Source organism: Ovis aries, chromosome 2 (assembly GCF_016772045.2).
Source record: "Ovis aries strain OAR_USU_Benz2616 breed Rambouillet chromosome 2, ARS-UI_Ramb_v3.0, whole genome shotgun sequence".
Classification (NCBI taxonomy): Eukaryota; Metazoa; Chordata; class Mammalia; order Artiodactyla; family Bovidae; genus Ovis; species Ovis aries.
The window spans coordinates 149834675-149846704 of record NC_056055.1 but is presented as its reverse complement, the minus strand read 5'-3'; the positions used below and the strand labels follow the sequence as shown (position 1 = coordinate 149846704).

General features: G+C 45.8%; 1 protein-coding gene across 4 annotated transcripts in view; it reads right to left on the bottom strand.

The window, feature by feature from the left end:
- The window catches only part of LOC101109941 (lymphocyte antigen 75), a 120891-nt gene extending 112194 nt beyond the window's left edge, over nucleotides 1–8697 (bottom strand). For all 4 annotated transcript variants that reach the window (XR_006058954.1, XM_042244906.2, XM_042244907.2 and 1 more), the window contains exons 1-2: nucleotides 8513–8697; nucleotides 2500–2871 (exon numbers count right to left, since the gene is read on the bottom strand). Coding sequence is in view for 3 of the 4 variants with exons in the window: in XM_042244906.2 (XP_042100840.1) it covers nucleotides 2500–2871; nucleotides 8513–8606 (466 nt within the window). In the remaining variant the exon portion in view is untranslated. The remainder of the gene's footprint in view (nucleotides 1–2499; nucleotides 2872–8512) is intronic.
- Nucleotides 8698–12030: the final 3333 nt, after the last annotated feature.

The following is a 12030-nucleotide window of genomic DNA, read 5'->3' as shown; positions in this document are numbered from 1 at the left end:
CTTATTCTGTACAATTAGACAAGGATGGGTGGGGTCCAATATGAGAAGTTTGAGAGAGCACATCTAGAGAAAGTCTCTAACTTAAGACATCAGTCTCCAACCCAAGAACAGGAAGGGACTACAAAATTTTAAAAGAGTAAAACTGCCAGGACTTAACATTTGACTACATTTGAATGGTGGGAGAGAAGAGCAGAGGAACTCTAGGGTGACTTGTAGACTTCTGACATGCAACTTGGATGGTACCAGTCACCTGGAGAGGAATAGAGAAGAGGCAAGTTTGGCCCTGGCGTCAGTGTAAATGAAAACTCAAGATATAGGCTGATAAGTCAGGACTACATGCATCTTGTCTTAGGAATTTCTAAGTTTCTTAGTTGGATGTTTAGTGTTTAAAATACTGTATTTGGTAAGGTCAAATACAGCCTGTGGGCTCTTGCTGGTGAGCACTGTTCAGCTTTCTCTGGGGTGATGCCCTAGGTGGGTTTTTAACCATTTTTGTGCCACTGATAACTTTGGCAGCCGTGTAAAGCATGTGAGCCCCCTTCTCAGAAAAGCATAAATGTGTAAAATAAAACACATAGGATTATAACGAAAACTAGTTATATTGAAATGAAGGCATCTGGGGGACTGAGGGAATTTATAATTACAACTGTGTCCCTCAGTTAGGAGCAGAAGACAGAAGGAGCCAGGCCAAGAAAATTATTGTTTCTGATCTTTGAACAAATATAATGAAACAAGTTAAATCCAGTTTAAAAGGCAATTTGCATGGTTCCATGTTTTCTCTTGGCTGCCAAGTGAGAGAAAGGCTTTATAGCACAAAATTTAAGCTTGCCATTTTTAAAGTGGTATCCAAAAAGCAATTGCTTTCTAAGGTTAGGAGGAAGGTGGCTAACAGAAGCAGACTTTTCAACTACTCAAGGGTCAAGGACTGAAGAAAAGGAAAACCCCATCTCTGATTCTCTGACATTTCCCATAACAGCAGAACCTGACATCTCGGAAGCTGCTGCACCCTCACTAGGAAATGGAAAGAGGTGGTTCCTCCAGGAGAAAAACCCGTTCAGGTACAAAAAAGATGGGAGGCCAAATTTAGCTTGAAAGAAGAGGAAAAAAATCTCTGTAAAGCTATGTAAATTTACAAAGAAGAGCACACATGAGATAATAATTAAGACAAAGATAATTTAATGAAACATATATAAATGTGTATAGATACCCACACATTCAACATTTGATATAATTTAGAGCAACATAATGGAAAAAGATTTGCTTGCGTGAGAGCTAATTTACATTTGGAGGTTTAAAAGATAAATCTACTCTTTCTTTTTAAACTCAAAAATTCATTATAACCGAATGTCTATTCATTATAGACTCAAAGTTGATGTCTCTAGTCTATTCATTATAGACTCAAAGTTCATGATCAGTGCACCCAAAGGCAAAGCAGACCGTTCCAGACATACGATGGTATGACATACAACTTTTTGACTTTGTGATAGTATGAAAGTGATACCTAGTCAGTGAAACTGCACTTTGAATTTTGATCTTTTCCTGGGCTACCAATACATGGTACAGTCCTCTCTCTGATGCTGGGCAGCAGCAGCCACAGCTCCCAGTCAGCCACACAGTCACGAGGGGAAACAACTGACACATAACCATTCTGTTTTTCACTTTCAGTACCGTATTCAATAAACTGCAAGAGGTATTCAACGTGTTATTATAAAATAGGCCAGGCTTGGTTTTAGGTGGCTTTTCCCAACTGTAGGCTAATATAAGCATTCTGAGCACATTTAAGGCAGGCCAGGCTAAGTTATGATATTCATTACAAGTGTATTAAATGCATTTTCAACTTACGATATTTTCAATTTTTGATGGGTTTATTGGGACAAAACAACATTGTAACTAGAGGAAGATTTGTATTCATATACTTATTTTGGAGGCAACTGAGGAAAAAGTCCACTCTTATAATACTTAATCATAATTACAGTGTGATAGCCATGCCAAAATAAAAAATAAAGCCACATAATACTCTCAAAGTTTTTCCATTACATCCAAATCTGCAGACAAGAAAAAAATTCATTTCCTTTTTTTTTCCCCCTCTTTCTTCTTCTTCATTTTTAACTTAGAATAGGTCAACCTTATTAGGTTATTTGACTTTTATCCTGTGTAGGGGACTTCCAGTTACTCTAACATTTTCTTTTCTCTGGAATTCAGGATATAATCATAGAAAGTACATATGCTCAGGCATCAGAGAGATTTCAAACTCCCGGGTGCTGCAGAATAGCTGTGAGACCTCTGACAAGGCATCTAATTTCTCCTACCCTTTCCTGTGAAAGTGGGCAAATAGCACTGACCTCATAGAAGCAGCTCAATGTTACTACTCAGTGCCTGGAACTAGAGGCCTGTTCACTTGACTCACCAGTGTATGACTCCAAGTGTGATCAGAGGTACACGTTCAAGGCCACTTGCACCAAATACAGCAGTAAGTCAGAGTCTCTCTCCAGTACTCACCATGGTAAGGCTGGGCACACAAGTTTTCCTCTGAGCCTCCTTTCTTCCAGACATCTGATGAATTTGTACTTGCTATGGCGTGTCCACCTTTCAGAGCCAACTGGTACTGGGCAGCCCCGTAGAGAGAGTGATGCTCACATTTCCACCACAGCATGGCATTGTAGTCGCAGCTAAACATTCTCAAGGAATCTGTGGGTTTGGTAATATCTAGGCCAAGACACTTTTGGGACTGCAAATGAAAGAGCCGATGCTGGGACACCCACTTCCACAACATGTCCTTGGTTTCGTCGCAGTCCTTTGCCACTATCCAGTCATTCAGTGGCGTGATGCACTTGCCTGTGTTTTCATTGACGATGGTGAATGGATCATTACCTGAGACAAGACAGGCAGAAAAGACATTTCAGGATTCTGAATTATGTGGCCGATGTGCCTTGGCCCTGCTTGCTAAGGAGAGTGAGTCTGAGCACCCCCAGACTGTTAACATCCTCCCAGCTGTATAAACTGTACTATTCCATACAAGGTTGGAGGACAGTGGTGGCCAGAGAGGCAGTTCAGTGTAGGATTAACAGCGTGGGCTCTGGGGCCAGTTTGCTTGGCTTTATATTAATAGTTTGCTCTGCTGTTATTGACCGTGTGATCAGGGCGTCATTTACCTGCTGTGCATCAGCTTTCTCCTTTGTAAAACAGTACTTCACAGGGTGGATGTGAGGATAAAAGGAGCTCATACATGCAAAACACTTAGAATAGTATACATATTTGTTATTGTCATTCAGTGAGATCTCCTCCTTATTTAATGAGATGAAGAAGCTCCTTAGAGCTTCTTTAGATAAGTAGCCTGTAGTCAATGAAAAATATCCTGAGCTTACAATTCTGTCCTGATTGCACTTCGGCTACTTCAGCAAGGTAACTGTTGCATGACATTAATGTGTCTGAGAGGAGACAGGGTAGAAAAGTGGGATAAAGGGATAAGAGGCAATGGAGGTCTGGGTTCTGAGTGTAGGGACCTGTGGCTAGCTCCACTGTCACCTCCAGGAGGCAACAGGAAGCCTCTGGGGAGGGGATGTGGGGACTGACCATCTGGATCACCCAGGGAGGTAAAACCTGAGCTCCAGGAGCCACCTGATTCACAGAATTCAAGACCCAGTAGGTTTGGACAAGGGAAATTCACAAGTAACCAGCATGAGCTGAGCAAAGGGTGGAATCTCCCTGAGTGTTCCCTGGGCAGTTTTGTATGAGCTGGGGAAGACCTCAGAAGTGACAGAAACTGAATTTCTGTTAACCTGGTAGAATAGGACTTCAGAATAAAATTTAACTTGATTTTATGGAAATAAAATAGTACACTGTTTCTTGCACACCTGAGTCTGTAGAGCAAGAGTCACATCTGTTATAGCAAATTACAATAGTACCATTTGGTCAGTGCTTTTACAAAGAAACATTTTGTGAAGGTATAGCACAGGACATGTCGATGACCTGAAGCAGCTGAGACAAACGTAAGCAATCTTTGTCAATGAACCAAAGGGTTTTGGAGAAGGAGCTGTAAAATTTTAGTTCCTACAAGGTACTTTCATTTTGATGCCAGCGTCACATTCAGTGGTTTTACTAACACTAAACACCTTTTCTAATAATAATTCATAGGCTTGCAGAGTTAAAAATTCTTATACTAAGGACTGGAGGGGAAATTTCACTATGCAAATAACACCTATATGATTAAGTTCAATTCCAGTTTGAACTTCGGACAGAATTTTTGCTTGTTTTAAATAGCAGTAGCAGCACCAAGTGAAACAACAGGAACAGCAAGAACAAAATCATTTAAAACCTTAAGCTATTTCCACTTTCAAGTTGCTATTTTAAAATACTGCCTAGTGTTGCAGTTAGATCTGTTTGAATAGCAGCTTCCATCCCTCATTCTTCTTTGACATCACTCTGCTGTTCCCTATCTTACAGACACAGTTTGGGCAGACAGTTAGCCAAAAAAAAAAAAAAAGGAAAACATATTATCTCAGAAGATTATCAGACCGTGATGTAACTCTTTGCCAATCTATTCCCTCTCACCTCTCTTGCACTCCAAAGTATCAGGTACTGTAGCAAAAAACAAAGAAGTCGGCTTCTGCGGGAGAGTGGGCAGTGCACCCCCTCTGGATCTTCCCCTCTCCTGCTCTGTAATCTCCCTGCTCTCCTTCCTGGGCACTTTGCTCTGTGCTCTTTGACCCAAGATTTTCCAAGCTGCCTTTGCAGAATCCAGTGGATTAGCTACAGCGCTTAGAACAGTGGTGAGAGCAGAAGAATAAGGAGTTAGGGTCCTAGACTGAAGCTCTGCCTCTGTTTCTAGTTAGCTGGGACACCTGGGGGAATTCAGCTAACCTCCCCAGGGTCTTCTTATCCCCAAATGTGAGATGAAAGCAGTAGAGTATAAAAATCTTTAAGTTACTTCCAGTGCTAACACTCTATGCTTCCACTAATTCAGTTTTCCGAGCCTTGCAGGCTTTACAGGGCTCTGCTAAGTTCACTGCGTATCGTTCTTGAATAGATGTCCACAACTTTATTACATCATGCCAGGAGCATTTCAGGTCATGTGAATTCCATCTGTATTGGGCATGTGCACTTAGGTGACAGTGCTGCCTTATAAGTACTCTGGAAGAGAAAAAAATTTTACCCTTTCCCACTTGCTTCCTTGGTAACTCAACCAGTAAAGAATCCACCTGCAATGTAGGAGATCCAGGTTCAATCCCCAGGTCGGGAAGATTCCCTGGAGAAGGGAATGGCTCCCCACTCCAGTATTCGTGCCTGGAGAATTCCATGGACTACAGGAGAGGGTTCCATGAGTCAGACATGACTGAGTGACTAATACTCTCACTTTCATTTAATATACGTTTAACTTCTAGGACACCCATGAATTTACCAAGGTTGTAGAAATTCTGAAAGACTATAGGAGAGGTGTGGAGTAGCTATGTTGAAAAGGAGTTTCCAAGCTTCTAACAGCTATGATTGTAGATACTTGTCTCATTCTAAATCTATCTTATAACCACATATGTAATATCAACGCTTGACACCTATAGTGATCACTTAGCTAATACATTAATTATTGATATGATTTAAAGAAACTTGTAATTAGCCTTCATATATAATGTGTAAGCATTCATACATAATATATAACCAAGGGAGAGTCTTGTAGTCTCATGATAGTTCCTCATATCTTTCTTTAACCTTACAAAGAAGCTGTTCACTCTGCTCCAATCTTGTGACCCTATTGGGAAAGTAGGTTGGGGTGGGGGAGGTCCGAAAAATGTGAAAATAATTTTAAAAATTTGTTAAATAAGGGTATATGAAATATATCAGAAACGTATTACACTTTGAAATGGTGATTACAGAGCAATTTATAAAACAGATTCTCTACTGATAGCCTTATATTGCATCTGATAGCCTTATATTGCATCTTATTCACGTTATACTTGCCCTAAAGGGAATTTTAATATTTACCTACAAATACAATATTGAGACAAGTCTAAAAGACAGAGGTTGATGAAAAGAAGACTCATCACCTCATCATCCCCAGAGCACTTTTTAAAATGTTTCATTTTATATAAACATTCTACTGATGTTTAATAGGAAATAGCTACATAGCATTATCATAAATTGAAAATGAATTGTTAGACCATCACAGGAAAGCTCTTTCTTATTGTCTGATTCTTAAGTAACTCCTGAGTTACAAGACCGAAACCAAAGAGCTTTGCACATTCCAAAGGGAAACTGGACCTCAACATTTTGTAACCCACAGACACATGGAGAGGAGATGGTTTGGGAAGGCAAGAAGGATGAAGATTGCAACTTTTTAAGTTTCAGGGGAACTTCCTGAGCCCACACTGTTAAGCATTTTGTGGAGCTGCTACTATATGTGTAGAGTGTACACTAGGAGAGACCCAGAAGTCTGGATTTGCCAGTTCAAAAACAGTACTAAAGTGATGGTTGGGTCCAGAGCAATGTACTAGGAGTCAGAAAGTCATGGAGTTCAGATTGGGTGGTGTGGGCTGATGAAAACCTCAGGAGTCTCTGAAGAATTAGTGTACTTCAAGCTGCTAGTCCTCCCAGGAGGCAAAAAAGCTAACTAAGCAATTGGCATCCTCCCAAGGACACAGAAGTACTTCCTCTGCATCTGAGTATTGGAGACCGCCTGCACAAACCTAGCTGCATACATGTGATGAAGCACACACCATCACCAGCATCATGAAGCTGACATAGTGCCAAACAAGCTACCCAAATGGCTGAGCTTTCAAAATCCCAGTGCTTCCCTCAATAGGGCCACAAGTCTGACCAGAGCAGGTGCTCAAGGTGGGGAAGGATGCAGGAAAACAAACACCTTTGAGGACCTCCTGCAAGAAGAATAGCATTAAGTTAGTGATCTTTGCTCTTGGTTGATGAGAGAGGCCAGGAATTGCAGAGATTGCAGAAATTAAGAAAATCTTGAGTTCTATGGGGAGACAAAAGAGATAAAATAAGGCAAATGCACGTGGAAGCCAAGTTTAGCGATTGAAAGGCTAGTGTGTTTCCATTACAGTTAGCTGCTGCCTTGATCATTTTCTCCCTGGATTAAGGGGACAGGCAGAAGAGAGTTCTCACAGCAATAAAGGCCTTTTGGTAGTTTCCAATATGGGGGATCAAAGAAGAATGCTGCTGCTGCTGCTAAGTCGCTTCAGTCGTGTCCGACTCTGTGCGACCCCATGGACGGCAGCCCACCAGGCTCCCCCGTCCCTGGGATTCTCCAGGCAAGAACACTGGAGTGGGTTGCCATTTCCTTCTCCAATGCATGAAAGTGAAAAGTGAAAGTGAAGTCGCTCAGTCCTGTCCGACTCTTAGCGACCCCATGGACTGCAGCCTACCAGGCTCCTCCGTCCATGGGATTTTCCAGGCAAGAGTACTGGAGTGGGGTGCCATTGCCTTCTCCGAAAGAAGAATGCAGAAGGGTGAATCAAAACAAGATCAGCGATAATGTTCTTAACATATATAAGATGATGCTACTCATGATCTGAACAATCAGACAGTAACTCAGTTTAACTGCAAAGAAAGTAAATACCATAAGCAAACTGAAGGTTTTCAAAAACTCCCTTGACTATCTTCTACTTCCTCATTCTGACAAGATGACAGAAGTGGTAGGTGGGGACAGCTCACTAATTGTCTGTGAAGCAGCCAGACTAAGAAACAAAGTCCTCAGCACACCTTTGCCAAGACAGAAAGAGAGATTAAAAGCAAACTTCAGGTGCTGCCAAGGGGTGGGGGTGGGGCAGGCACTACTCAGAGCATCAGCGAAGGGTGGCTGCTCCTCTTCCTGCTTCTCAAGTGAGAGGCAAGAGGTCTCTGGGCAAGCAACCTGGGCTCCACTGGGGGAACTTCGACCTCTGGGGTGGGGGTTGGGGTGAACGTTTGGAGCCCGATAAGCCAATTAGAAGAAAGAGTCGCCGCTCGAGGCACTGCGGGAGGGCATCGTCTCAGTCTTGCCACAGTCACTGTAGGAGACATGGCTTTTTGACGGGCACCACGAGCAGACTGAAGTCAGAGACTCGCTGTTTCACTCCGGCGCTGTGGGTGGGAAGCTCCTCTTGACACTGCGTGGCCAAGACGGCAAGGGGCGCAGGAGGGCCGCGACGGCGGGATGCGGCGTGAGGTGGGTGAGGGCTGAGGGGGCTGTTGAGAAGCCCTAAACCCCAGCGAAGCAAGATTTGAGAGGAGAGGACGAGGAAGGCGCGGGAGACTCGTTCAGAAAACACCCTGGGTGCCTCCCCTACGGTGGACGCCAGGCCCCCCGCACGAGAAAAGCCCTGCGCCTCCTCGGCCCACCCCGTGCTCCTCCAGGACACCGGAGGGTAACGGAACGCCTTCTCCCCGCACCTCCCTTCCGCTCACTTGCCCAGCAGAGGTGACAGGACCCCGGCGCGCAGCCGAACCCGAATCAAGGACAGTCGGCCGACCCGGCGCCGTCGAGGTCCCTAGCCGGCCGGCCCGCGGACGCGCCCGCGGTTACCTGAGCGGTCAGAGGGCTCCACCAGCCCGAAGCCCGGAAGGAGCAGCATGAGCAGCTCCGCCGCACGGCGAGGGGCTGCCCAGCGCGTCCTCATCCTGAGCCGGCCCCGGCGCTTCAGTCGGGTCTGCGGGGGCGCGCGGCACCCAGCCCTCCGGGTGCGCCAGGTCAGCCCCTCCGCCGCCTTTGCCCCCAAGCCCCGGCCTCCCGGGGCGCCCCGGGCCCGCCCCCGCTGCGCTCGGCCAATCGGATCAGCCGGTCGTGGGTCCCAGGGCGGGGCGGGCGGGGCCCGGAGGCAGCGGGCGGGATACCGGGCGGGAGGACTGCGCGTGAAGAGCGCTGCGCGCCTGCGGTGCGCTGCCCCGCTAGGCGCGAGAGCAGAGCGCCGCGCAGACTAGCGGGCCAGGGGGAAGCCCCGCCGCGTCTTCAGTGAAGTTGAGGAGATGCGGCCCTGGCTGGGACTTGGCACCGCCCTGGTGGGTGGTCTGCCTAACGCACCTCAGTCAGGCACGGCTTCTCTTCCTTTCGCGCAGCTGGCCTGGAAAGGCACCCGCATCCCCTCGTACCCGAAAGAGCGAAATGTGCGCCCATCCTGTTGCGACTGTGATCGACCCAAAGAATTCAGTCGTCCTTGGCACCGTCCTGAGTATTTGATAGTGCAAACAAAGGTGAGGTGATGGGTCAATGAGGTTGCACCCGCACTCGTTAAAGTATTACATGCAAGAGCTATTTGAGTGACCCTATAAGACTTCCAAGGAGGACTAAGTCGTGTAACTGTTTGGCCTTTACAAGTAAGCTCTTTTCTTAATAATTAAACAATTATATCCACTAGAAGTGTGGAATCCTCTAGAAGTCTGCATCCAAAACTGGTCTTTGTGAGAGGAGACTTCATACTCAGCTTGTGGGAACTGATATCATTATAAATAGGGTGATCTGAGTTGCCTGCGTGCTAAGTCACTTCAGTCGTATCTCACCCTTTGAGGTCCCATGGGCTGTAGCCCGCCAGACCCTCTGTCCACGGGGATTCTCCAGACAAGAATACTGGAGTGGGTTGCCATGCCTCCTCTGTGGAATCTTCCTGACGCAGGGATCAAACCCTAGTCTCTTACGACTCCTTCCCTGGCAGGCGGGTGCTTTGCCACCAGCGCCACCTGGGAAGCCCCAAGCTCTCACTATAAACAGCTATCATAAATAGGTGATCAGAGTTACCTGGGTATGAATGTCCTATATTTTTAAACCTGTATTTACTAAGTGCATGGTGTGTGCCTGGGATGACCTTCTGTCCTCCCGGCAGGGTGAATTCTTCCAGGAGGAAGTGAACAGGAAGTCTGCCTTTTCTGATTCCAACCACTAAGGCTTGGCTGATGACTCCCAACTCTCCCTCGGCCCTGATCTCGCCCCAGGCAGTTGCCTTTCAGTTCAGTGTGTATACTGAGCACCTGCCAGTACAGGAAACTGGGCCCATCCCAGCAGGAGATCAAAGGAGGACACCCGCCCGCTCCAGCTTAGTGAGTATTGGGGGAGACTGAGGCACGCACAGTTAACTCAGGGCAGAATGAATAGGGAGACGCCAGAAAAGCAACACCTCAGCTGGGCCTTGTTGTTTTGTCGCTAAATCATTCCCAACTCTTTGCAACCCTATGGACTGTAGCCTGCCAGGCTCCTCTGTTCATGGGATTTCCCAGGCAAGAATACTGGAGTGGGTTGCCATTTCCTTTTCCAGGGGATCTTCCCGACTCAGGGTTCGAAGCGGGGTCTCCTGCATTGAAGGCAGATTCTTTAGCATCTGAGCTACCAGGGAAGCTATGGGTAATAGGTAGGCACTTGACCAGGCACAGCTGGTGGGAGGAACATAGTGACAGAACGGAGGCAGGAAAAGGCAAAACAGTCTCAGAAGACAAAGAGTCTAGTGTGGTCGACCTGCGGGATGCAGGTGTGTGTTGACAGAAACTGTCGTTGGGACCTAAGTGGAAATGACAGCAGAAAGATGAAGTGCCTTGAACGTGATATTAATGATGTTGACTTGATTCTCTGTGGAACGGGCTGTGTAAAGTTTTGGGTAAGGCAATCTGTTGCTGCTCTGATTCCCTCCACATCCGTGACTGCTTACCTTTCTCATCCTGTCTAGCTTGGAGCTCCTTGAGAGCAGTGATCTGATCTTTTTCATTAACACTGAGCACCAGACCTGTCCCAGAGCGAGCTCTCACTAAATATTAGTTTACTTTATTAATGAATGCCTAGAGTTAGTTTCAGAGAAGGCAATGGCACCCCACTCCAGTACTCTTGCCTGGAAAATCCCATGGATGGAGGAGCCTTGTAGACTGCAGTCCATGGGGTCGCTAAGAGTCGGACACGACTGAGCAACTTCACTTTCACTTTTCACTTTCATGCATTGGAGAAGGAAATGACACCCCACTCCAGTGTTCTTGCCTGGAGAATCCCACGGACGGAGGAGCCTGGTGGGCTGGCGTCTATGGGGTCACACAGTCGGACACGACTGAAGCGACTTAGCAGCAGCAGCAGCAGCAGAGTTAGTTTAGGGCTGTGTGAGCTCCAGCTTGCACTGTCCTGCAACAGTTTCTCAGTTGACCTCGCTGCCAACCCTCAGGCAAGTGAAGTCTTCTAAACAGTTTGAAATATGCCACCTTTCCTTTACTCACATCCTTTCAGTGCTACCTGCTTATAGCAGGGATTGCTAAATGGGAGTTCAGGGGGACTGTGGTGAACCCCTGAAATTGTATGCAGCTTTATGAATACAATTTCCTTCTTTTCCTTTTTTATTTTTTGATAAAGAGGGGTCCAAGGCTTTCTTTGATTGTCTCAAAGAAAGTCATTCCTTCAAAAAAGGAAAAAAATTCCATGTAAGATAAAGCAAGCCCCTCCATGACCCAGCCCTTTGTCTTTAATTACCTCCTATATCACTCCTTGAGTCAAGCAGCCTGTCTAAATCTGTCCTGCCTTTTCCTAGCTCTATTCATATATTATATTTTCCCCTATCATGAATGCCTGTTTTCTCCCTCCCTTGTCTTAGTTTTCCAACTCTCCAGTTAAGGCCCTGCTCAAATCTCATGTTTTATATAAAGTGTTTCTAAGACAGTCTCTAACCCTTGGGGATTCCAAACATCTGTATAAGGTACATTCTGTTCATTTGGTGCTTAAAGCATGGCACCTCCTGTAGCTGTTTTTTTTCTGTAAGTACATGTGCATAGACATTCCACCCAGGTTATAGATCCTAAACAAATGTTTATTGTCTATGGTGACAATAGAAACAGTGTATCCTTTAAGTCTCAACTTGAATGTCATTTCTTCAAAATCTTTCTTGACTCCGCAGGCTGGTGAGCTTCCTCTATGACATCCCTCTGTGACTTTCTCAGTGCATCCCACATTCGTCTTGATAGCACTTAGCAACAGCTGGATTAAATAATTATATGCCTGCTCATTTGTTGAATGTCTGTCTCCCTCCCTAGGCCCCAAGATCCTGGATGTGGTGACTATATTTGTTTTAGTCGCTTCTATGTTCC